Genomic DNA, 26404 nt, shown 5'->3' on the forward strand with positions numbered 1-26404 from the left:
CCCAGTTATAAAACTTTCATCAACAAGTCTCCTGTACATATTGCATCATCCAGAATGTACAATCTACCACTGTGCTGCAAGTTTAACACTTTGTCACAGGTCAATAAGGAGAACAGATTTTCCATGTCAGCAGATACGGAGGCAGAGTTTAGGTGACATTGCCATATCATAGACTGATATGCCTTAGAACAAAATGGGGAAAAAAGCTTCTAAATTGTGGTGTTCACAAGCATTTATATGTAAAAAAGGAAGGGGGAAAAAAGCACAGTGGGTGTCCCATAATCCTGTTGAAATGCTCCTCTTGTGTGTGGGTGGTGCAGTTTTGGCTACATAACAGCACTCTTGTGCTGAACTGTGGAAGTAAGATTGAAACAAGGGGGACCTGAACAAAAAGTTGCAGTGTGGAATGCTCCTGTTCATAATTCCAGATGCTCATATTTTATACCCCCACCCTGTTTGGATGGTGCCATTTTGGCTACATAAGGACTGACATTTTGAGGACTGAGAAAACTACCAACATGCTTTCAAGTTTCCGAATTAATGGCAATGGAAGCAACAGGTTTATGGAAAATAAACTCTATGCATCCACCAATATTGTAATATTAAGAGCTGGCACCTGATTTTGCTCCAGATTTGATTCAGCAACACACACACAAACTTGCCTGGGGTTAGTCAGGAAAAGTTTGTGTCTTCTTTGACAACTTCTCCCTAGAAAGGCCCAATGTTCCCAAATAGAGGGATCCACAAAGGAAGTCAAAGTGTTTAGGGCAATGAAACACAAATAACTAAGAATGGAGTGACTTCAAAGACAGTAGAGTGGAATGCCCCACTTAGTAAGAAAATCATAGCAAAATAGTTATTATTTGGCTGCTACTATCATGTCTATGTAACTCAGTTGCCATGAATTTACGGGGAATTTACACTGAAGGGAAAAAAGGCACCCATGTAAACACTGATGTACAGCAAAAAGAAAGCCCTAGTAATATAAGTGACATTTATTAACATTCTGCTATATTTACAGTTTTAACATAATAAAACTCTGAATTACTGCTTTGCAGAAATCACACAAGTGCACATTAATCTATATTTGAATGCACCAGAAATTAGAAAAGCAAGGAGTACAGCTATGTTAGGAACCATTTCAAGTTCTAAAGTCAACAAAAATGGCGATGTGCTTTCTGATTTTATGCACTGCATTATCAAATTATTTTAGGTGCTTTCTGATTTTATACACCACATTATCAAATTCTTTGAATTTGATACCACCAACATATACTATGAGAGTTCCTACCCAAAAAGTGTGCAGTACAACAGTAAGAAATACTGAATACATACTACCAAGAGTTAATACTTGTACCAGCTTCTTAATGCTCTTTCACTACTATGCCTTAAAAACATCCACATGGTACATGTAGATTTTATTTCCAGGTTGTTTTCATTTTATTTTAACAACAGATACATACTATGTGCAGAAATACAGTCAAAACAAATTTCTAAAGTTCCAAGAACACCCCTTCACAATGGCCAGCATTATTACTTATCTTACACTAAGAAAACATATTCAAAGTTCAATTTTAAGGAGAACAAAAAGCAAGACTGACCCCTTCTGGCTGCAGGGCAATAGCTCATGCTATTTAAAGAACTACAAATACTATATAAGGCATTATTAGTAACATCACAGACTTGATTGCAAGAGCCGTTTCAAACATTAGCCACTAATGATTCAATGATTACAGGAGTTCTGCATTAAACTATTAAAATTTTACATCTAGAAACAAATAGAAAGAAATGCTTCTTTTTTTCCAACAGTACTTTATTCATTTTAAAGCGGGTGATTATTTTTTTTCCTTCTGTGTTGAGAGTCTTGATTTATTTCCTGCAGGTGTCCACTTAAGGGAGAACTCATCAATGCAGGAAAATGTTGCCAGAAAACATCAGTCTGAAAAGAGCAAAAGCACAGTTACTATTTTAGCTAAGAGAAGGATGTTTACAATCTTGGAATACGTTTTTCATACGCAAATGCACAACTGTTCACTAGTTTTTGAATCCTTTGTTTCTAGTTCCCACCTTGCCCATTACATTTAATTCTGACCTCATTCCTGTGCCTCTGTGGCTGATGAACAAAATGTACACGGTCAAAGTTCTTTTTCTGGTATGGCACAGGAACAGAGGCACAATGAATTCCACCCCTATTCCTCCCACTCACAAAAAAAAAAAAACCTAAACGGGGATGGAGGGGGGGGAGAGAAATCTTCTTGATTACATGAGTTTAAGTTTAGATTTAAAATACTTTAAACTAGCAGAATCACCCAGAATCTGGACCACATCAAAAGCATACACCCGTGTGTGTGTGTGTGTTTCTGTCATTGTGTCTCTAAGAGCTACATAATTAGGGCTGAAGAGCAAAAAAGAGGACAGGCCAAGCTGCTGCCAGTCCGAGCTGGGGAAAGAGGTTGGTGGGTGCAGGTGGCCGTGGTCACTGTGCCCACATGCCTCTTTCCCGGCTTGGGCTGGCAGCAGCCGCGGCCTGCAGAGCAGCCCAAGCTGCCCCCCAACTCTGAGTCCAAACACCCCCCCCCCCAACATTTCCTTTGAAATGTAAAAGTCCACTTGGATGGGCATGTTGCCCCCCCTCCAAAAAAAAAGAGGACATGTCCAGGTTTTCCCAGACATACGGTATCTCTAGCATAACGGGAGGGAGAATCAGTAAATTTTCATTATCAAGCAATTTTTATACTTTTCCAAAAGATTAAGATTGCTAATGATATGCTGGATTTTACCATCCAGTTTAAGCAGCTCCAAAAGGAACCGTTCGCAGGCACACTATTGTTCATACGTGGCTGCTCATGTGGCTCCTGCACTAGGCTAGGTGACTTTTATACAAATTAAAGCTAAACACACCTCTTAGCAGTGTTCTTGCTTAGGTTGTAGGGGGATGTGGGCAGAGTAACCAACTATTACAAGAAACAACATTTTCTTGTCATCAAGGCCACAGGCCTTTTAAAGTTCTCAGGGAATTTCCGAAGATTAAAGAAGAAGAAGAAGAACCTCCAAGAGTGTAAATGGTAAAAACAAGGACAAGTGCTGATCTGGTGTTTTGTTCACAAATTACAGCAGCAGTACATTTATTTCCGATAGACAGGAATCCGAAAGCCCTGCTGATCTTATGGATATGAAACAAAAAAATAAGGAAATTGGCTTCTTCCAACAGGCTTTTGGGAACGGACTGCTGCTAATGAGAGGGCTGGCACAGTGCTGTTTTTATTATAATTATTTGTATGATTTTAATAGGTTTTATGTGTGTGTGTGTGTGTGTGTGTGTGTGTGTGTGTGTACAGAGAGATAATGAAAGAGAGAGTTTTAATTCTATCAATGTTCAATTGTTTTATTATTATTATTATTATTATTATTATTATTATTATTATTATTATTTCTACGTTTTCAGTTTTCTTTTTATCTGTAAGCCACCTTGAGGGGTATAAATAATATATGGGGGGGGGAGTTATAAGAATACATTGCTTAGTGCTGTTAAGCAAGAGTTAAGAGAGGCAGGGTGATTTTGTTTATGAACAAGGACAGACTGGACATAGGAAGCATGCAATCCTGTGGCTGGCTCCTAAGCCCTTAACTATGGTTACATATGCACCAGCCAATGGCCTCCTACATGAGCGCAAGGTCAAGTCTCCCATTCTACTTAAGATTACTTTCAAGTAAGCTCCATGGAACTGAGTCAGGGTAAACATACCCGGAATTATACTACACTTCAAATAACTAGTCATCTTTCTAGTCCTGTGAAATTTGTTATAAAGAGCCAAGCAGCTTTAACGTATTACAGTGGTACCTCGGGTTACATACGCTTCAGGTTATGGACTCCGCTAACCCAGAAATAGTGCTTCAGCTTAAGCACTTTGCTTCAGGATGAGAACAGAAATCATGCAGCGGCGGCGCAGCGGCAGCAGGAGGCCCCATTAGCTAAAGTGGTGTTTCAGGTTAAGAACAGTTTCAGGTTAAATACGGACCTCCGGAACGAATTAAGTACTTAACCCGAGGTACCACTGTATTTCTTATTACCTTTTTATTCTACCTTTCCTTGAAGGAGCTCAAAGTTCTGTACATGGCCCTCCCCATTTTATTCTGTACTTAAAACAGCCTCGTGAGGGTAGGTTAGGCTAAGAAGATAACGATTCCCCCTCTCCCCCCCCCAAAAAAAGTAGCTTGAAAAAGCTACATTCAGATAAAAATTGTATTTAATGGTTCCAGCAAGAGCAAAGGAAGAAGAGTGGCCTACTAGTTAATGGTGTTTCTAACATTGGAACTGAGGGGGGGGAAACATAGGAGCAGGGAAGTTTGTAATTCAGTGTGAATTTCAGATCCAAAAGGACTACAGAGGACACCACAAACCTTACTAAGGAAGTAAAGAAACCCTAACCACAGAGCATTTCTCTTTTTTTAAATAGCTTTTTCCAGCTCAAATGTTCTAATGTGGTGGGTGCCAACTGCATTTCTTACATGGCCCATGTCATGATGGTGGTTGGCTTTGGGTTTTTTTTAAGTGTCCCACCACTGCTAAAGAAATCTTCTTTCTGTGTGTGGTCTAGCCATGTATCTCATTAACTACTGGAAGGAAAGGCAAACCTTTTACAGCTTGTGCGGTTGCTGGCCAGCTAAAAAGAAAAGTGGAAAGGGAAAACTAGGGTTCCGTTTTATAGGATGCATGCTTAATAACATCCAGTTGAAACTTTCATTTTCCCACTACTGTCCTGGACAGAATATCTCCAGGTTTCTCTGCGGTAACAGTTTCTATGGAATGTCAAGGGCATGTCTTTCAAATATTTTGAACTAAGTACTCTTTTCTCAGCTTCTAGGCCCTTCTAACCCAGCACTTAACATCTGCTTGGCAGGTGCATATAGAGATTCCCACATCAAATTTTGTGGTGTCTAGGGCAGGGCAATAACTGGTTTTCAATATCACGATATATCACCAGTTAAACATTGCGCTATATCACAATATCTGAAATAAGGAAGGAACTACGCAGAGACAAATAGGACAATGTCCTGGCAACTGGTACTACTTAAGGGTCTAAAACTAATAAATGATGATATTATCAATCACCTCATGGTCACTTTCAGCAGCAGGCAAGCCATAATGCATCCAAATGAGACTTTTGGTTTTGGGCTTGGCTACCGAATGGTGGTATCCAGGACAATCCAAAGTACAGTGATGAGTCATGGTGAATACAAATAATCTGGAATCTATTGTGGCATAAGCTTTCATGGACTAGAATCCACTGTACCCCATGCCTTCCTTGGGTTCTGCTCCACCATTTAAGACTCTAAAAAGGCTATCTCTCTAGCAATTCTTGATCTGGGAGACCAGGGTTCGAATCCTCATGCACCCATGATGCCCACTGGGCGACCTTGGGCCAGTTCATATCTCTCAGCCTAACACACCTCACAGGTTTGTTGTGTGGTTGAAATGGGGGGGAGAACCATGTAAAGCAACTTGAGCAACTTGGAAGAAAAGGTGATATATAAATGTAATAAAATAAATAAACTGCAGGTTTCTCTGTAAGACACAACCCAGATTCCAGCAAAAAGGAAATGAAAGCAATGTTATCATATTTGTCCTTTCAAACTGGCATAATTTAGTGTAAATACCAATTTACCAATTAGTGCACATTAGAAGTTGGAGGAAGTGACTTCTACTGAAATCAATGGGACTTTCAAAATGTGTCTAGGATCATAACAGCAAATGGTGCTCTACAAATAAAATAAATCAGCCACTCTTATTTGGTGTACAACACTGAAGATGGTATATAGGGTGTGGGATGTCCTGCTTTTTAAGTCAAGCAAAGAAACACAAAGAATTAAAGCAGATTCCCCAGAGAATTACCTTTAGTAAATAAAGAGAACTCTAGTCCTGGGAAGAGTGGAAAATGTATCTGGCATCTTCCGAACCTTTGCATAATTGATAAATCCTCTGAGGAACAGGAGAAACCCTAACAAAAAATAACAGAGTTATATTTCACATACACACCTTCCATTCTTCTGAAAGGCAAGGTTCATTCCTACAATTGGTTCCCTCTCGTTTAACCAGTTATTAATCCACAGGATTACCCATTCTCTTATCCAATCACTGCTACACTTACCCAGGAACCTGCAGTGAGGGACTTTCTCAAAATGTTTCCGGATGTCCAACCATATATCTTCTGAACCACATATGTTTGTTGATACTCTCAAAGAATTGAAAAAGTTGGTGAGCCGGACTTCCCTTTATAGAAGCCATGCTGGCTGAAAAACTTGTTCTTTTATTTGCTTAATAATTCCAGCTTCAAAATGACTTTTAACCAACTTTAGAAAAAAGGTTTGCCTGACAGGGTCTGTTATTTTTTCAGTTCTCCTTCCCTCTGAGCCCCTTTTTGGGGGGGAGGGGAAAGATCTCATATTGGTTACCTTCCAATCCTCTGGTAAGGATCAGGTTTGGGTCTGGGAGTGTCGCAGGATTCGTTTCTGCTCCTGGAGGGGCAGGTTGTAGCCGTGATCAGAAGCACATTTGTACATCTTTGGCTAATGTACCTTTCAATCCTCTCATCAGGAGGCTGAGTTTAATGATGTGGTATACTGTCATTAAAAATTCAGCAGTTTCAATTTTGAGCAAAAGCTCTTGGGTTCACATTATCTGGACCTACTATGGCTTATGGCTATGAACCTTGCACGCTCCACACGCTGTTTTGAGTGAGAGAATATATTTAAAGTTTCCATGCCCTGTTTAGAAGAAAGTGCATCCAAACCTGGCAAAGGGTGGTTTGTTCAAACTATGCTTTGTTAATGAGTCACAAGCAACTCAGGTTTTAATGCAATGACAAACAGCAGTTTCTTACAAATCAGAAAAGGAAGTTTTAAATCTCACCACTTCATGCATAGTGGGGAAGGGGAAGTGAAACTGAGGCTCATGTTTGTACCCATGGGAGCATCTCTGCACCCCCCTTTAATTTTCCTTTCACAACTCTGTTGTCCAAAGTTCCTATTGCTTCCCCGGCTAGTTCCTTGTTCCTGATGTAGTTGAAGAAATATTTGTTTTCATGCCTTTACCAAATTTCTCCTCATTTTTTTCCTTTTCTTGCTTGACACATTTATTTGCTGGAATTAGGAATCATTTTTGTTCTCATTTTGGCAAGACTTCTTCTTTTTAAGAGAAGCTTTCTTGCCTTTTATGGTTTTCTTCACACTATTATTTAACCACACAGCTATCATCATGAACTTGTTTCTAAATCTGTGGTGTTCATTTTTCTGAGCCTGTTATAAATACATCCTCCCAGCTTCCCGAGAGGATCTGACCCAAAGCTGACAGATTTACTCCGTTTTGAAAAAGACTCTCTTCCTAAATAGTTAACATCACTAATGTTTTTTCCAAGTCAATGAGGGCTAAACTGTGACCCAACAGACCTGTGGAACAAATTTCCCACTTTTTTTTCTTCTTTATTTCAAAAAGTCAGGTGTGGATGCCAATTTGAACGCAGAGGGTATTTAATTCTTTCCTCCTGTGTTGTTTTAACAACTTAAGAAAAGCCCTGCTGGATCAAACGAAAGGCCCATCTGTTCTCATAGTGGCCAGATGCCTATGGGAAGTTTGCAAGCAGGATCTGAGCACTACATTATCCCTCCCTGATCACCACGACTCCCAGAGTTGCTCGTATCCCTCAGGGGTGAGGAGAGACAGCTACAGCACTGTACCTGTCATTTTCCACAGTCAAACAAGGTTGTGGGTTTCTTACTGCAAAGAATGAAATGTCCACTAGATGGCAGGATTCCTTGAAAGGAACATCTCAAAAATCTGCCAAAGTTCTCTCAAGTGGCCAGCATAGGAACTAACCTAAAAGACTGGCAGAAAAGCCCCTTTCTGAAATCAACATTAAAAATACACTACAATCATTATTACAAGAAAGGAATAACAACTAGATATGAGCAGGTTCATGCACGATTCCTAAAGTAAAAACTGAAATGAACGTTTAACACTTACCTAACACAAGGAACACCCACCACAACCAGTACTGACCATCAAAGTAACCAGGAAAATAGGTGGAGAACTAAAAAAAAAAAAAAAGACGGGGGGAGAATAAGGTCAATCAGTTTGTAGCTGCAGGATTTTTGCACTGGCATTTTGTTACTAGCAGCAGTTATTGCTGGATAAATTACTGCTATCACACACATTTCTTCTGTAAACTGTTTAGTACAATAATTAAGCAGTATATAAATTTTGTAAAATTGTACACCACCAGTAACTCAGGGTTAAGTTCCTAAATCTCTGCAAAAATTAATACTGCATGGTGACAGGACATGATCCGAAAAATCTCTATGTGAAGAGGTAACTCTCCAGATACACACAAGCACTTCTTGTTGCAATGGTCTGGGGATGTATGCTAACATGGTCAGACTTAATCCAGACAAGACAGAGTCCTTTTGGCCAGTAGGAAAGCTAATCTCAGAACCTGTTCTGGATGAGGAATTCTAAGGTGGCAGGTGATGTGAAAGAGCTTCTCTGCCTGAGATCCATAAGAGCGGCTGTAAATCAAGAATCCACAATACTGTGCTTAATGGCCCAAAACAGGAAGCTCCTGCATGTGCAAAATGCAACTACTGAAATACAAAAGACTATACAATTAAGGACCAAACATGAGTTCTCTGGCTTCTAAAAGCAATTCAATCACATTTTTTTCTTGCACATCCTCAAACTATCGCCACCCTGACACAAACCAGTCCATGAACTGCATACAGAATGTGTTGGGTGATTTCACTGCAATACCAATAACTTCCAGCGGGGAATATAAGCTTTGCAGACAGTAAATCCTTTCAGCCACTCAAATCATTGCTTCTACATAGGCATTTTCTCTTCTATCTCCACTTCAGAAACTAAAAGGTACAAGGCCAGTGAAATTCTAAATAAGCACCACTTAACAAACAGCTACGTTATACACATGTAGTTTTATCTATCCAACAACAGGAAAGTCTGACTTTATTAAGCCATGCTGTGATTCAAGAAACCTACACACACACACACACACACACACACACACACACACACACATTTTTAACTGGTTCTAAAACCGTGCCAGTAACTTTTATTGCAGTTTTGAATAAAATCTAATCAATAAAATGGGCAGGTCATTTTGGCACACTGTAGCAAGTACTCTGAAGGGCATCTAGTCTCTCTTTACAGTTTTACATACATCAAAAATGGAAAGTTTACATCACAGCATTTGTTTGCTCCTCTACATCAACCTATCTAACCAATCTGTTCCCGCTATTTGTGGGAATACATTACACCAAACACAAGTGTTTTTAGTATCCATGCCCTTCGAGACAACATTCACCTCACATAATTACAGAGCGAAGTATTTCAGATATCTTTTTTTTCCCAATTACTCTTCAATGGAGCTGCCTTTTGGTAATCTGAAGCTATACAAATTAGCTGAAACAAGCACACTGTGCAAATCTGCATAATTTCCATTTCAAAAATCATGTTTGGTGGTTGCAAAGATCATGGTGTTCAGAATTTCAGAATGCTTACACAGGGTTAGTAACTCAATCAAGCTGCATTTTCTTAATATAATAAAGACATATTCATATGCTTTGTACATGTTTTGTCTTTAGGACTTTCACAAAGGGAGGACTCACTAGGAAATTATTTGTTGCAATGCCTATCATACACAAAGCACTCGCCTTTTATTCAGCCTTCTTTTTCCACTCCTCAACTTACCCTGACAATCAAGATCCACTTAATGAGAGACAGACCAAATCCAGAAATGGCCCCATATCTTCCTGCTGCTGAGGTAGTCAGGCAGAAAGAGAGAAAGAATCCAATCCAGTTGAAAAGGAATGCCACTAAGGGAAAAAAATAGAGAGAATACAGCAATCACAATTGATTTCAATTTGTGCAAATTGTGGGCGTCATGGAGGCACCTCACTGGAAAACAAGGTGCTGGACGAGAGGGATCTTTGATCTGAACCATCAATGCACTTCATATTGTTTTTAAGCAGAAATGGTCACTCCACCCTTCCATTTTTCTGAAAGTTTCATTCCTAACTTTCCAATATAAAATGCATCCCAACTAACGACAAATCCCTTCTCTGCCCAGAAACAGCTGGCTTGTCATAAAAGTCGCCCATCTGCACTAGCAAGGACAACAACCACACCCCAAGCAGGCATGTAGCACACACTCAATGGGGAGAATCAATATTCAGGTGAGACAGTCTACTATATGGATGAACTACCTCTTTGAAAAAAGAAAGTAAAGTGCTAGTTCAATCATGTTAACAGTTCTGTCACAAAGATTCAGGTTGTTTTTTTTAGTGTACTTACTGAAGAAAGTCAGCATGAAAATGCCGTCATTTCCTATCCTCAGCTGGTCAGTATCGTCAAAGTCATCCCGTGCCACAAAGTCCTCCTCCTAAGACAGAAATCATTCAAGGTGGCTAGCAAATGTCAGACAAACTAATTTACTGGCATTAGGCTTACAATACTTTCCCCCAAAAGAAAGCTAAAGTGCAGCTACCATCAATGCTTACTCTTCCTTGAAAATCGCATGGTTGAGATACCGTAACTAAAGGCACATGACACAAAATCATCACACTTACCCTCCCAGGAACTAAAGGTATGGTAGCTTCCGCCTTGGTTCTCTCTGCTTCATCGTAAGTAGGCAGGGTTGTGGCTACATTGTAAGACGGGGGATTAGGAAACCCAGCCTCATCTTTATAATCAAAATACACTGCGGGGGAAATAGATGGGAGAGAGATAGGTTAATTATCAGAATACCTACATACTAAAAATTACAACCTAATATTTCTTCCTGATAATAAAAAAATAAGGATAGGTGAAATGATTATAGTGAAAGTATTGTGTATATGGCAGCAACCCAGCTTTATGGCACACAATGTGGCTAATTTGTGACCTTTCAGATGCCACTGGACTACAGCTGCCATCATTCCTGACCCCTCGCTAGGTTGGCTGGGGCAGATGGGAGTTGTAGTCCAACAGCATCTGGAAAGTCACTGATCAGCCACCCCTGCTCTATGGTGTTTTGTTCAGGTATAGAAATGGATAAAGGAGGATTCCTTGTGCACAACCTCATCAAACAAATCAGTGTTAATTTGCTTTCCAAAATGCAAGGTTGTCAAGGCTAGGCTGATGTAAATGACGAACATAATCATATAATGAGTGTCACTTAGAAGTATATTATGGTGTTTTGATTCATCTTATTAATTCTACACTGCATGCAAATATATTCCCAGGTGCCAATTTGAAACCCAGATGGCTTGGAACTTTGCAGGATGATCATAGCCTGTCATAACAGCTGAGCACATGTCTGCAGAATCCTCACAGATATAATGAAGACTTGGAGAAAGATGCACTCTGCAAGCAGCAAGGAATAATTATCCATGGTTTCAAAGTATGTTCAGAGGTGGCAACAGAATTTTTGGGTCCACAACACTACGTAGAGCAGACCAGTCACCCAGCTGCAAAAAAACTCTCCCTCTCCCTTTCCTGATACACACACCATTAGCATCAGGTTTTACAGCCACAACTGCAGTATAATATAAATTGGCAACAGAATGAAATGCTACCTTCCTCTCTATGCTAAGACAGAGCACTCAGGAACGTAAGATGAGCCAAGAAAGGTGGTTTATGAAATCACATTATTTCCCCATGAATTTATGTTGCCTTCACGTAACTTTGCTATCCTTCCAACCATTAGCAATGATAATCGACTAATGAAAATCAGTGAGCATTTAAAAAATAAATAAATACCTGCGTTCTCCCCAGAAATGCTGCTGTAAGGTGGTGGGAAATCATTTACAATTTGCAGGTTCTCACAAGGCTCCTCCTCATTCTGCAACTAAACAGAGACATTTTTGGTTTTAACATGGCAAGGACAAGATGAAGAGTGCACATTTTTATCTTAAAGGCATAGATAAAAAGAAGTCAGATTAATTTCAAATGTGGCTGCAGAAATTAGATGCCAACAGAGTATTCTTCCTATTAATAAACATACTTTAAAATGTTTTAAATGGTGTATAGATGTTTCATAAATTAAGAACATTTAATCAATGATTTAAATCATTATTTAACTCCCCAGTTCCCCTCCCAGAAAATTTAAATAACTGAGTCAAGTTTCCAATTTTAAAATTATACGTTTCCTAAACAAGAATGCATACTTTCTGGCTACTGTAGCAATTAAATGTACTGATTTGCAACTCAACGGAGTCTTTATATAACGTGGGAGCATAATCCAGAACATTTGACCAAACAGATCATGCATCTTTGTGCAACAGAATTGTGACTACTTAGAAAAAGGAGTATGGTTAGTTCTCTTTGTACATTTGCAAGGATACTGAGCAAGATCATATACTTGAAGGCTAAGTTTACAATCCTATGCATATTTATTTGAAAGTTAAGTTCCATTGAATAAACTGGGACTTAGTAACATGCATAGAATGGAGCTGTAGGTATCCAGAATTGTTAAAAAGCAATGGCAAAACAATGTTTTCTCCATGAGATAGAAAGCAAATGCCCATACTGTTTGGTTGGTAAGGGTCACAAATATTCTACAACACTGCCGAACTCAGATAGCGGGAGTAAAAGGTCATCCACAGATTTGTTTAAATAAATAAATATTAGCTGTATGGATTTGGGGAGTTACAATACCGTATCTCCTGGATTATATGCCCAGAAGGATAGAAGGCAACAGATAGTGTGTAATTTCTCCCCATGGTTCTCTTATTTTACATTCAGGAGGGAATGTTCTCTTTTTTACACTGAAGGGGCCCTTAGAGGAAAAGCTGTAGCTCAGTGGCTGAGCATATGCTTTGCATGAAAAACATCCCATGTTCTATGCCTGACATCTCCAGGTAGGTGTGGGAAAGAAGACTCCTGGCCTGAAACACTGGATAACCACTAGCAGTCATCGTGTTGACAATGCTGAGCTATGCTGACCAGCTCTGAGTCAGTAGAAGGCAACTTCCTGAGTGCCCAAGTGCAGGTTTTAACTGCTGATTCAGATATAATTTCTGTTATGATGAAGAGCCTGTGTGAACTTTAATCCTGGGCACTCTCTCCCCTCATCCTCCATAAATGGAAGAAGGAGAACAAAAGCTTCCACTTTCATTTTAGAACTTTCCACAGCTCCGTTACATTCTAACTCAGGGAAGTGCTGTCTGTTCCAACTACAGCCTATATTGACTGCAGTATTTAACAAAGGATCCAACATTTAGCGAGTAAGCAATTAAGGAGAAATAGAGATATAACTAGGACTCAATTATCCTTGTGACTTGGTTAAAAGGTTAGGAGGGGACAGAAAATGATGTATATAAGTAAAACTAGAGAATAGTAAGGGAGAGAGCTGAAGAGCTATGGTTGAAGAATTGAAGAGAAAGAGCTAAGAGACCTAGATAGCTTTAAAGGATGCCAAGAGACCTAGAAACTCAACTATAGAGTATAAATTGTTAAGTATTGGCTTGGTTAGAAAAACAGTGTCTAGAATAGTTGGATGTGTTTCTTTTTATTTGCTCTTATAGGTAACTAAGCAAAATGCAAAACCAGTTTTCTTTTCTCTAAAATAGTTTTCCAAAAAAATTATTTGTCTGATGCTTTACAAAAACTCTGAGGTAAAAGAACAGTTTGTTTCGGTTGAGAACTTGTTATTCACCTCACACTTAAGTGCCATATGACTCTTCCCAATAAAGGAAGTATACTGGCCCAATTAAAGAAAAATAGGATCTGCTTGGTGACAGTGGTGAAGGAGGGATCGGTTTGGTTGCCTCCCTTCCTTCTCAAGATGCACACCAAAGCCTGTGACACCACAGGAGCAGAGAGCAGTCTGAGTCAACCATTTCTGGCGTAAAGCAATTGTTTGCAGCAAGAATTGTGGAATGACTAGGCTGACGTGGAAGGCCATGCCTCTCAAACTGCAAGCCTAGGGATGGTGTTTCCTTCCCCCTCTCAGCTTCCAGTTTACCCAGAAGAACATAGAAGACTACTGCTAAGCTGGAAATCATCTCTACTTCCTGCACCACCCAAAAAGAGCAACGATGGTGTGGCAGAAAAATAAGGGAGGGGTGAGAGGGGAAGGTGGTTGCAGATGGGAAACGGCAGACCAAGACTTGGCTTGCAGACCACCAGTTGCAATCATTAACTTTAGTCTATGGCTCTGATAGATAGCTATGAGGGAAAGAAGTTATGGTACTGGAGCAGCTACATGTTGTATACATTTGCAAAAAAATGGACAGCCATTAGATAAATGAGAAGTGATTACTTTGAATATATTTCTGTGAACAGGAAGAAACAGTCAGAAGAACCTGTGAAAGAAGTGAGAATGAAATCTGAGGCAGTGCACGCAATGAAAGAAGAAATGCCACAGACATGGTTAAGGTAATTCCCCTAGAGAAATGGGAGAACTGCTGCTTTTGCATTCTAGATGCAAGAAAGAAAGGCATGCTGGAGGCGAACGGGGTGGGGGGAGACCATTTAAGATTTAAGTGTCAACCCTGGGAAACCATTGAAAAGGTGACATAATAATATCAGATAGAAAGAATGACAGAATGAAGGAGGAGGAAAGGTGATTAACAACCAAGAAACATGCTGACAATTCTGTTTTACAGAGTAAAAGAAATTGTTTTTTACTTTTTTATTCAAGCAAATTCCACCGATGCTGATAGTTATATGTGTGCATACGCACATACACACAAGAAGAAAATGAGAGTAAAATAATAGTGGTGTTGAATTATTCTGTTAATATGCTGCAATTTTGTTATTTTGCCATGATATTTATAATGCACCAAAGTCTAGGTAGTTTACCGTAGATGCAATACATTTTTCAAAGTCCAGAAAGTTACATGGGATCTCCTTACAGGCCCCTTCCTTCCTTCCTATTCAGTTGTTCTATTAAGAGGCAAGCTATAAATTCCAAGACTCAGCATTACATCTTGCCAGCAACATGAAAATGATCCTCCTCTCAATGGACAAAGCACACAGCCTTTTTCAACAATGCCAGCCATCTAAAATCAGCTAAGTGCTTATTAGCACAGTAAAGATGCACATAGTAGGAAGATCATATCATACACTTTTACATGAACAAATGCTGCTCTAATAGCATAAAACTGGCCAGTTGTCACTTACAATACAGTTTTATTTTTTGAGAATTAGCAACTGGGTGGCGAGGAACACAGAAAGGTAGAAAATAAGGCCTGCTCAAAGTTTGGGGTAACCAGGATAATGACTGTTTTGTGTTGTTGCAACTGGTGAAGTGGGTTTACTTTAAAACGGAGGTGGCTAACCTTTTTCTGCCCAAGAGTCAAGGCAACCCTTTCCAGAATCACATGCCATCGGAGACTGTGGCAAAATATCAGCACAGCACTCTCCTCCAAGAGCATAATTTGTATGTAAAAGTGCCCAATTACAAGAGATTCAAAAACGAAACTGGCTCTCTCTTTGTCCTTGTTATTTCTGTCAGTTAATAATGGCATGACTAGAATTCACTTCTGAGCTATACTACTGCAATATATTCTACTTTCAGGTCTTCCCTTTCCATCTTTCTCCTTTAACTTCTGATCAAAATCTGACCACCTGGTTAATGGAATGCCCATGTCACTATGATCACATTTCCTCATTGTAATATTTTATTCATTGGCTCCAGGCAGCATTCAGTTTTACTTGCTACTTTTAAATGCTCCTCCTTACCTTTCTTTTCTTATCTCACATTAGTCCTGCTTTTTTCATTTGTTGCACTCTTCTTTTTTCCATCTGCTTTATCTTTGCATGGGTTCTTTCTCAAACCCTGCTCATCATCTCTTCTTCGCCATCACTGAGAGCAGCTCAGAGTGCTCCAGGAAAAGGAAGAAGCACTCCAATTTGCTATAATGTTTCCCAAGTGCAGGTGATGACAAAAGGGCCAGGAAACATTGGAACAGCCACGCAGTGTTTTCAACCTTGGGTCCCCAGATGTTGTTGGACTACAACTACCATCATCCCTGAGCTCTGGCCTTGCTAGCTAGGGATGGTGGGAGTTGTAGTTCAACAACATCTGGGGACCCAAGTTTGAGAAAGGCTGGGAGAGTTCCTTCCTGTTTCTGGAGTGCTGTTATCTGTTCCCAATTGTAGTTAAAATAACATCATAAAAGGGAAGGGTGCTTTGCTGCCGAGCACCCACAGAAAATTGTATTCAGGGCAGGAAGGCTGTCAAAAACATTATGATGGGTCAGATCAGGCACATGGTCCAGTAGTTAATTACTCTTCCTTTAAAACATGGAGATAGGGCAAAACAGACTATTCCTAACCCCCATGTCTGCTGAATCTAAGGGGTTAGGATTGGTTCAAAGTGACCCATCGGCCAGTGGGGAGGAGCACCACCAAAGAGAGGCACCTCCATTCACAGAAGCTCTGCAGGCATAAATTTACCACTGGTAGTACTTCTGCCAGAAGCAGGCCCTGAAACAAGGCATTCCAGCAGTAGAGGATGTCAGGAGTCAAATGAATCTGAAGGCCCTCTGCTTCTCCAAGAGGCTGCAAGATCCAGGCCCATCAACTATACCAATCTGGACCTGGTGTAGTACCCCCACAAGCAAACAAAGAACCAATAAAAAAAATCTCAATATAAAATAAACCAATGCAGGGAATTAAAAACAACAAGAAAAACTACCAGAATGAAGAGAACACCCACCCAATCTCATTCCTTGGCCAGGACAAGTCACCAGGGCCTGGGAGGTGCTGGAATATCTGCAACTTCACTTTCCACTCACCTTGTTCTTAGGACTGCTCTATAATCCTTCTAGCTCAATATGAAAATGCGTAAATTTCTGAGTACATTTTTTGGCTAGGTACTCCTTAATTCTGATACTATTCATGACATTTTAAAATGATGTGGCCTTTTCATTAGGTATTTGCGCCTCTCACTCTCATTCAAATTACTCAGACTAGAATGTGTAAACAAACCTGTGATTGGTTTATTCTATTTTAATGGAAAATGGGTATTTGGTTCACTAGCCATTAGGATGCTTCTTTATTTGAAAAGAAAAAGGTCAGGCCATTACAATTTTCATATTCACCTTCACAAAGCAATGTAGAAAGGGAAAACAAAACAAAACACAAACAACTGGCATTTAAACTCCAATTAAATTAGAAGAATGGTCAATATTTCCTAACCTATGTTTTTCTTTCATTCCTTCTAGTAAAAGCTAATCCATTATTCCTCAAGAGTTTTAACACAACAAACCTCTCATGTGCATGCAACAGCAGAATCAATACAGGCATTACCTTACAACTGCTTATGTACATATCTAGAACAATGCAAGCCTTCATACCAAAACTATCAAAGAAAGATGGAATATTAAACATAGGCTTCTATTTCTGAATTCTATTGCCTTAACTTGTGTACAAAAATTAATTATTGGTCCCAGAATGACAACTCATGAGAGCCTCTAGATTGCAGAGATACCACTCCTCAAATCTCATCCTGTTGCTATGGCAACATAAGGGAGTTCTCAAAAGATCTCTACTAGGCATGTTTAAAATACACAATTAGCACTTCACAACAAAGCATGTAAAATACAACCCATGTATCTCAATCCATATGAAGGTAATGTATTATTACATCTGAGGCTTACTGCCAGTCATTTCTTTATTAGCTCTAGCTTTCTCACCATATATCCTCATTAATGTGCCTCTTCACTTTATGTCATAGCTGGATATGACTACATTTAGAAACCTGCTGAAGAGCAAGAGTGATTTGTTTATGGACGCCACCTCCTGTAGGTGAGGCAGTGTACATGATGCTACCAATTAAGGATTATTAAATGACACAACAGGAAGACACACACATCAAACAGAGGCAGAAGTCACCTAGATTGTCATTTGGAAGGAAATGGGGGGGGGTCACACCCACACGGTAAAAGCCTCATTTCACCAGTCCTACCCACATCTTTTGTCATTTTCTAGCCGATGTCTTTCATTTTTCAACATACATTTATTCAGCCATTTTGAAACATCTAGGTACCTCATCCCCCGATGTTGCCTCTACACTATTTTAAATCATTCCACATTATTACCTTCCAAATGATCTGTAAAGATCAGTTGCTTTTATATGTACTAAAACTGTTATATGTGTACTATGCCAGTCACTGACAATAAGGAATTACATCCAAGCAAGTGAGTGGCAGAAGAGTGATGGCTTCCAGTGGGCAGCCCACTGCCATGTTCAGGATCCCAGTGTTGCCTGAGGAGACCTCAGATTCAGACACCTCATGACTCAGTATACTCTGTGAGGGTATCTCAGCACACCCTTCTATGCTGCCTCAGCCTGAGGATGTGGGCCTCACATCAATCCTGCACTCATTCTAGTTCTTTACACTTGCTCCAACTTGAACTTATCATTGACAAATCAAATTGGATATATAACCATTGTTATTGTTATTGTTGTTATTATTGTAATTTCTATACCACCTTTCATCTGAGGATCACAGGGCAGTTTACAATATAAAAACACAAATATATGTACCATAGTAAAAAACAAAACAATACCCCCCACCCCCACCCCGTTTAAAAGGTCATTCCTGCTAGGATATTAACATATTAAATATCTACTACATTTTGAACGACAATCCTATTACTTCACATGGGCCACAAGCATTCATAGGATTGTGGTGTAAGAACAGCATGTGTCTTCTTTGTGAGTACATCATTTTGGCAGGACTTGGTCATCTTGCAATCAAATGAGATCTAATTGCTCTACTCTGCTTGTAGTACACTATATTCTGGAATCACAAAATTCTGTAGAACTGGTTGATACTGAAATCTGAATTGTGAACATTGATGTTTAATTCCAGGGATGGGGGAACCTGCGGCTCTCCAGGAGTTGTTGGACTACAGTTCCCATCATTCCTGACTATTGGTCATGCTAGCTGGGGCTGATGGGAGTTGCAGTCCAACAACCTCTGGAGGGCCACACGTTTACAAAATCGCATTTGTGTTTTGTCCTCTCTTTCCTTTTCCTTCATTTCTCTCTCTCTCTTTTCAATGCAAGCTTTTATCAAGGTTCTGGTGGCTGGAAATTTTACTGTATGATCTTTTAAAACACCATAGAAATTTGACTGTGCAACATTGAAAGGTTAAAATGGAAACTTACCATCATCACACTGCAAGTTTTTATAAAATAACTGCATTCAGTGTGGCTAACTCTATAATATGTTTAAGTTTTCAGAATAATCCTACCTGGTCTGGGGAGGGGCAATCAAGGCTGGGTGAACTGCCAAATCCCAAACCTTGCCAGGCTGATGCTGTGAAGGGCACATGACATTTTACCCCACACACCTACTGTCAGCAGCTTTCTTTATTCAAGTTTTTTCGTCCCATTGCGTGCAACAGGAGAGAAAATAAAGATCCAAAACCTCCTCTAATCCTTCCCCAACACGTCTCCTTTTTGTCCTTTCTGCCACTGGAGAGAGACAGCTGCAGTTTTCTACAGCTGAAATGAATAGGCCTTCTACTCTTCCCACAGAGGAGATTTCCAAAATCCCATTCCCCACCCCCAGGACACCCTGTGAGGGACCATAGGCTGTACCCTATATCACATTTACTTGGGCTTTTCATGCACCAGCAGCAAGTCATAGAATCATAGAATCATAGAGTTGGAAGAGACCACAAGGGCCATCGAGTCCAACCCCCTGCCAAGCAGGAAACACCATCAGAGCACTCCTGACATATGGTTGTCAAGCCTCTGCTTAAAGACCTCCAAAGAAGGAGACTCCACCACACTCCTTGGCAGCAAATTCCACTGTCGAACAGCTCTTACTGTCAGGAAGTTCTTCCTAATGTTTAGGTGGAATCTTCTTTCCTGCCGTTTGGATCCATTGCTCCGTGTCCGCTTCTCTGGAGCAGCAGAAAACAACCTTTCTCCCTCCTCTATGTGACATCCTTTTATATATTTGAACATGGCTATCATATCACCCCTTAACCTCCTCTTCTCCAGGCTAAACATGCCCAGCTCCCTTAGCCGTTCCTCATAAGGCATCGTTTCCAGGCCTTTGACCATTTTGGTTGCCCTCCTCTGGACACGTTCCAGTTTGTCAGTGTCCTTCTTGAACTCTGGTGCCCAGAACTGGACACAGTACTCCAGGTGAGGTCTGACCAGAGCAGAATACAGTGGCACTATTACTTCCCTTGATCTAGATGCTATACTCCTATTGATGCAGCCCAGAATTGCATTGGCTTTCTTAGCTGCCGCGTCACACTGTTGGCTCATGTCAAGTTTGTGGTCAACCAAGACTCCTAGATCCTTTTCACATGTACTGCTCTCAAGCCAGGTGTCACCCATCTTGTATTTGTGCCTCTCGTTTTTTTTGCCCAAGTGCAATACTTTACATTTTTCCCTGTTAAAATTCATCTTGTTTGTTTTGGCCCAGTTCTCCAATCTGTCAAGGTCATTTTGAAGTGTGATCCTGTCCTCTGGGGTGTTAGCCACCCCTCCCAGTTTGGTGTCATCTGCAAATTTGATCAGGATGCCCTTGAGTCCATCATCCAAGTCGTTGATAAAGATGTTGAATAAGACCAGGCCCAAGACAGAACCCTGTGGCACCCCACTAGTCACTCTTCTAAGTCCTTACTACATTCACATTAAATTCTCCAGAAATTTTAGTAGGGTACATTTTACAACTGTTTTAAAAATTGTAATAAATTCAGCAGGTAAGCATGGTAAGAAAACAACTACTGTAAAAGCGGTCCTATTTTTTCAAGCTTTGCTAAGTACCACTACTGAAAGAAGATAACACCCAATCAATTTTACTGTTATTGATTGTACAAATTGTAGAGCTTTGTTAACAGCCACAGAATATGAAATGTATAACCTGTTGGATCCTTTTTAACAATAAAACTATATGTAATGTATAACCTCTTGGATCTTTTTTAACAATACAGTATGAAATGTATAAGCTGCAGATAAGTCAAACACCTTATTTCCACTTGAGAGGCCCAAATCTGAGGTACAACAGGGAAGTTGAAGAAACAGCTATACAAAATCAAAATCTGAAATATATACTATGAGGTGCTACGTGATTTGGTAGAAGATCTAGTGTAATGTAGTAGACATTACTGGGAATTGGACCTAGGTTCAAATTCCCATACAACCATAACACTCACTTGGTGACCTTAGATCAGTAACTAGCTCTCAGCATAACCTACATCACAGAGTTATTGTAAGAAAAAATTAAGAGGAAACTCCATGTATATTGCCAAGTTCCTTGAACAGAATATGCAAGTAACTAAGAAACAAAGTAGTCCAGAATGTTCAGATTCACTGATACTTATTATTGTTAGTAACTAATATTCTGTCCTGAAAATTTTAATATGTTTCCCTCACAAAGTGCAATGTTAGGACCATCATTTATGCTGGTGGTGGGCAATATGTAGTCTGGAGACTGTTCTCAGAATTATAACAAATTAAATTTATAAATTCAAACTCAAATCCTCATCTGGTGAAGCATGGCTGAAAATATGGGGTGTGGGGACCTGTTTACAGAATTTGCAGAAATGAAATAAAAAGTAGCATACATTAATTAAATCTGAAAAATTCCATAATTTTGAGCATAGGGTGCTAACACAGCTAGAGCTCATATTAGGAGGGAAGAGCGCTTATCTCTCTTTCCAACAATGTCATCTGGTGCCAACAATCATGTGCTCTAACAAAATACCACACAGCTAACAGTGTTAAAAGGCCATGTGCTATCACAGAAATGCATGTTTTCTAGAGCTAATCATCAATCACTCATCAGACACATCTAAATTTTATGTCGCTGCAAGGAAGACAGAGTCATTTTCAGGCCTAGCATACTGTATGCTAAACTACATATACAAGCATTAATTCCAAATAAAATAAATTTTCTCCCTCTAACCTGAGAAATCTAGCTTTGCTTGCAAGACTCCCTTCAATAGGGATCTGAAACTGCTGAGTAAGCAAATTGTGAGAGTAATTATTTGTTCAGCCCCAAAAAAATGTCCTCAAAAAGGCACTAATAGACGACTATTTGTTGCCTTGAAATTTTCAGTCCAGGAAAAAAAACAGGGACAGGGCCAACTCAAAACACAAAACCAACTGATTAAAACAAGAGTAAAGTAAAAACAAAAAGCTGCATTGTTATTTTTATATGTGGTTGTTAGTGGGAAGACACCCACTTATATAAATCTCCCTGCTTCCATATATTTAGGTTGCAAACAAAGACTAACAACTATCATTTCTCCTTGGCTCCCACCCACTGCACTCAGGAAAGCATAAACAAAGGCATCCCAGTGACAGTTTGGGCCTTTTCAGAGCACTAAATTTACTGAAGCACTGGAAATTCTGTAATTCCCATGAAGAGGAAATATGCTGCAAACGTATAACTATCCACAGAATGCCACCCCACCACCAATTCTTTTATGCAAATGTCAACTTTTGCAAATTTCATCAAAATAGGAAGCTACTGTGCACTGATTCCACTGGTCAAACTAGTTTAGTATTGTCTTCAGAGTTTTGAACAGAAGAGACCTTGGAATTAGAAAACACAATCCCAAATGCTGGAATTCAAGAGTGTTTTGGGGTTTCCCAAACCTGAGCCTCCAGCTGTTTTTGGACTACGACTCCCATGATCCCTTGCTAGCAAGACCAGTGGTCAGAGATGATGGGAACTGTAGTCCAAAACCAGCTGGAGGCCCAAGTTTGGAAAACCCTGGCACAAGGTGGGCTAGGAGGCTGTGTTTACATCTCAACATTGTGAACATTTAAGGATCATAGGAATGTATAACGCCCCTTAACTTAAAAACAACAAACGCCAGCAAACTGGTGCTGCTGGATTTTTACTGTTTACATTGGAAAACTCGGGACTGGCGAGCGGGGGGGGGGGTGACAAACGCCAGGATCGAATTGCTTTCGGGATCTTTTCATTGTACTCGATGTCAATTAATCCGGGATAACTACCAAGCCATCTCCACATCATTGGCAATCGAGGCTGGTTAAAATCCCCGTGTAATAAGCAAGCACGCACTGAAAGGCCGGGGGGGGGCATTTATACCTCTGCCTTTAATGACCCAACTGTCGAGGGTGGGAATGCGAAGGCAGCCGGGCAACGTGGTTGATCTTAAAAGCACCGTCCCTCCCCAGCAAAGCGAAGGGAGGCTTAACTTAGGGCCTCGTATCCCCGAGGAGCCCGGGAGCCAAAGGGCCTCCCCGCGGTCTTCTCATCGGGGCGGCTTCCGCTTCTGGCCTTCAGAAGCAAGGGGAGGGGGAACAGGGTTGGGCGATCCGAAGCAAGGGGGCGGGAAAACAGATGAAACGGCCCCACAAATAAAGGGCCAAAGCAGCAGCTGGAGGGGGGGAACGCTGTTTTGGAGTAGATAGGGGAAAAAGCAAGATTAGGCCCGTGACGGGGGGGGGCAGAGAGCGATTCCCCCGCTCCTTCCGGGCCCCGCTTCCACGTCTTCAATGTCGGTCGTAGACAAGCAGCCTCTCCCCCCACCCCCAGTTCCCCACAAGCTCCTTCTTCGTTTCGCTTCCCGCGGCCTAAGCAGCCTCGGCGCTGCCGTGCTGTCTTGCCCAGCGCATTCCTCACCTGCTGGTATCGGCCGCCGCCGCTGCTAGGCTCGCCTGCTGCTGCTGCTGTTGCCGCCGCCGCCGCCATGGCGCTGGGCAAGAAGCGAGCGTGCTGAGTGAGGCGGGAGAGAATTAGCCTGGAGTGCCGGGCGCAGAGAGAGGGAGAGAGAGACCGGGCGGGGGCCCCGCTGGGGACGGTTCACGCGAACTCCCGTCCCCGAATGGGCGCTGCCGGGGCTGGTCTTGGCCGAGGAGGAGGAGGAGGGCGGCAGCCAGCCAGCTAGGTCACTTGCTGCTGCTGCTGCTGCCTGCTGAAGCGCCAACCCCTTCTGGTCGCCGTCCTCCTCCCCTTCCTCCGTCACACTCCTCCTCCTCCTCCTCCAGGCAGCCGCTCTCGTGCTGCTGCCCCCTCGCCATCCCCGGCGCAGTAGCGCCTCTGACGGCCCTCGCGCCCGCTCTTTTCCCAGGCCGAGGTGCGAACCTTCCACACAAGAATCCCTCGCGGCTTCGTTTCTCCTCCTGGTTTCATTTGGTCCGCAAGGACCGCGCAAAATCTCTCGCGGCTTTTCACTTCCCGTGAACTGATCTGATGCCAGTGTTCCTCCCTTGAGCTCGTTTTATCATAGCCATGAGGCGTGAGGAGAGTGTTTCGCCGCTGATCTTGAAATGCGATAACGACGACACCCTTCCTTGGGTTCAAGCAGTGCCGGATTTACGTAGAAGCTAAACAAACTATAGCTTAGGGCCCCACTCGCTTGGGGCCCCCCCCAAAAAAAAATTAAAGAGAAAAAACTGGATGTACATTTCCAAAACATGAGATAAAAAACAAATAAAATAAAACCTACATATAGCAACAGTACCTATTAGGTCCATAAATTACCATATAGCATATATTCAACCCAAAAAAAGCAACAATTTGTTGTTGACAAAGGACAGCTGGACATATAAAGGGGCCCGCTACCCTCAGTAGCTTAGGGCCTCATCAAACCTAAAGCCAGCCCTGTGTTCAAGTGATGGCCCCAGTGATGGAGCTTGCAGGAAACAGGCCCTTTAACTGAGGTGCACGGCAGTCACATTTGCTTGCCAGCGCCCTGCCACCAAGTGGTGCCATCATCTGAACAGACACCCCCACCTCACCCAGTGATTATAATTAATAACTACATCATTCGGACTGTGTCAGAATCCGAAAACCAGTTAACTCACTTGAAGAGCAGATAAGAGAGTAAGACAAGCCACACCAGCCTGCTTGCTCAAGTCCCACATTGTATGGCCAAGGCATTAAGCATCTAGAAAACGGTCGCCCATTTTACGGATGGAGAACGGGAGCTAAGGTTATCCTAGGGACAATCAACAGTCATTAGGCAGCTCAGACTGATTACACAATACATTGTAATTACAGTGCCCATAGCCAGTTCAGAGCCTGGCTTGACTTCGTTTGATCCTGTGAATCCTTCCAAGTTTCCTGTTTATATAAAGTCAGGCCGTGGGAGCTCATGGCGCAATTTAAAAAGTTGTAAGGTGGGAGTGAGGTACCATTCTGAACCTCTGATATCACATCCGCTCCTCCTTTAGATCACAGGAGCTGCTGCAATCCAGGTTGGTGTGCTCCCAGCTCACAATTTGCCATCCCTTCTGCAAGAGCATAGTCAGAAGGTAACATAAAAGCGAAGCCTTCAGTGTGGGTCATTCCAGCTTTCTTCACCCATATCAACATTTTTGTGCTGGGGTTTGTACAAGTGGAAATTTGTGAAGAAATTTAAGCCATTGTTTTCTGTGAAAGTGAAACTCCCCCCCCCCCATATTGAAACATCATAAAATGCCATAGGTACTGAAATACAAACCAAATTGAAAATGTTATTAAAAGTTATTTACTTTACAAATCAGAATCAAGTATTCTAGTATAAAATATTTCTGATATTTTCAGATTCCTCTTGTTGGCTTTCTTATGAGTTGCTGTTTTATTAAAAAGAACTATGAAAAAAAATGTTCTTTTTGTTGAACCTAACAAAACAGCCTTTGCCAATCCAGTGCACTCTAAATATTCACCTGCTAGCTGTTGATTTTACCTTGCCAAGTGGCCAGCTAAACTAGCTGATAGATGAAGAATTATATCTTTTATTTGTCACTTTTCATACCAAGAAAACTGGAAAAAGGGGAGCTCAAGAGAGAGAGAACAAATGAAAAACACTAATGAAGTCAAAGACATTGGAACCTGTTGTTCACTATATCAAATGGTTGTCTAATAAATTAGTGACACTGACATACAGCATACACCTCTGTGGTTATTTTTAGCCATGCATTTTCAGTTGTGTTCTAGGGAACTCTGGGGTTCCTCCCAAACATATCATGGGTTTTTCAATGGAAGGATGACAAGCGTTCATCATTCATTTCATTTATTACGGCCATAGGCCCATACAGGTAAAAACAACACATAAGTGATAGCTTGTGCCGTAGGGAAAAAAAAAAAGCAGTCGCTAAAACACCACTATAACAATAAAATACTATAAGATGGAAAGGCATACTACGCCTTAATTAGCTTGTAGTGCTCCTTGTCGTCGCTTTTGGGAAAGGACAGCGACCAGGAACCTAGCCACCTTCAGGGTCGTGTGGGTATCCTTGTCCTGCAAGATTTGGGCAAGGTGGAATTTTGGTGGGGTACCCTCTAGTTTCTGAATGATTGATCCCAACAAATTTGCCCGTGGCACATTGAACAAGGGGCAAATGAACATAATGTGCTGGAGCGACTCCGGCTCACCTTATCACATTCGCACACGGCGGGGGCTTGGCCCTTTGAGAAT

At 41.2% G+C, this 26404-nt stretch overlaps 1 protein-coding gene across 2 annotated transcripts; it reads right to left on the reverse strand.

Moving 5' to 3' along the window:
• Positions 1 to 980: 980 nt before the first annotated feature.
• Positions 981 to 24048, reverse strand: NDFIP1 (Nedd4 family interacting protein 1). Of its 2 annotated transcripts, none has more exons than XM_053376715.1 (8): positions 23626 to 24048; positions 11807 to 11888; positions 10636 to 10766; positions 10361 to 10448; positions 9758 to 9882; positions 8021 to 8087; positions 5894 to 5999; positions 981 to 1939 (listed from the first exon to the last, which is right to left on the reverse strand). In XM_053376715.1, the coding sequence occupies exons 1-7, from the start codon at positions 23692 to 23694 to the stop codon at positions 5896 to 5898; spliced, it is 666 nt and encodes a 221-aa protein (XP_053232690.1). In that variant the 5' UTR covers positions 23695 to 24048; the 3' UTR covers positions 981 to 1939; positions 5894 to 5895. The 2 variants fall into 2 exon arrangements, with proteins under 2 accessions (XP_053232690.1, XP_053232689.1); XM_053376714.1 differs by having other exon boundaries at positions 11807 to 11894; positions 23626 to 24042.
• Positions 24049 to 26404: the final 2356 nt, after the last annotated feature.

This window comes from Podarcis raffonei, chromosome 2, assembly GCF_027172205.1.
Source record: "Podarcis raffonei isolate rPodRaf1 chromosome 2, rPodRaf1.pri, whole genome shotgun sequence".
Classification (NCBI taxonomy): domain Eukaryota; kingdom Metazoa; phylum Chordata; class Lepidosauria; order Squamata; family Lacertidae; genus Podarcis; species Podarcis raffonei.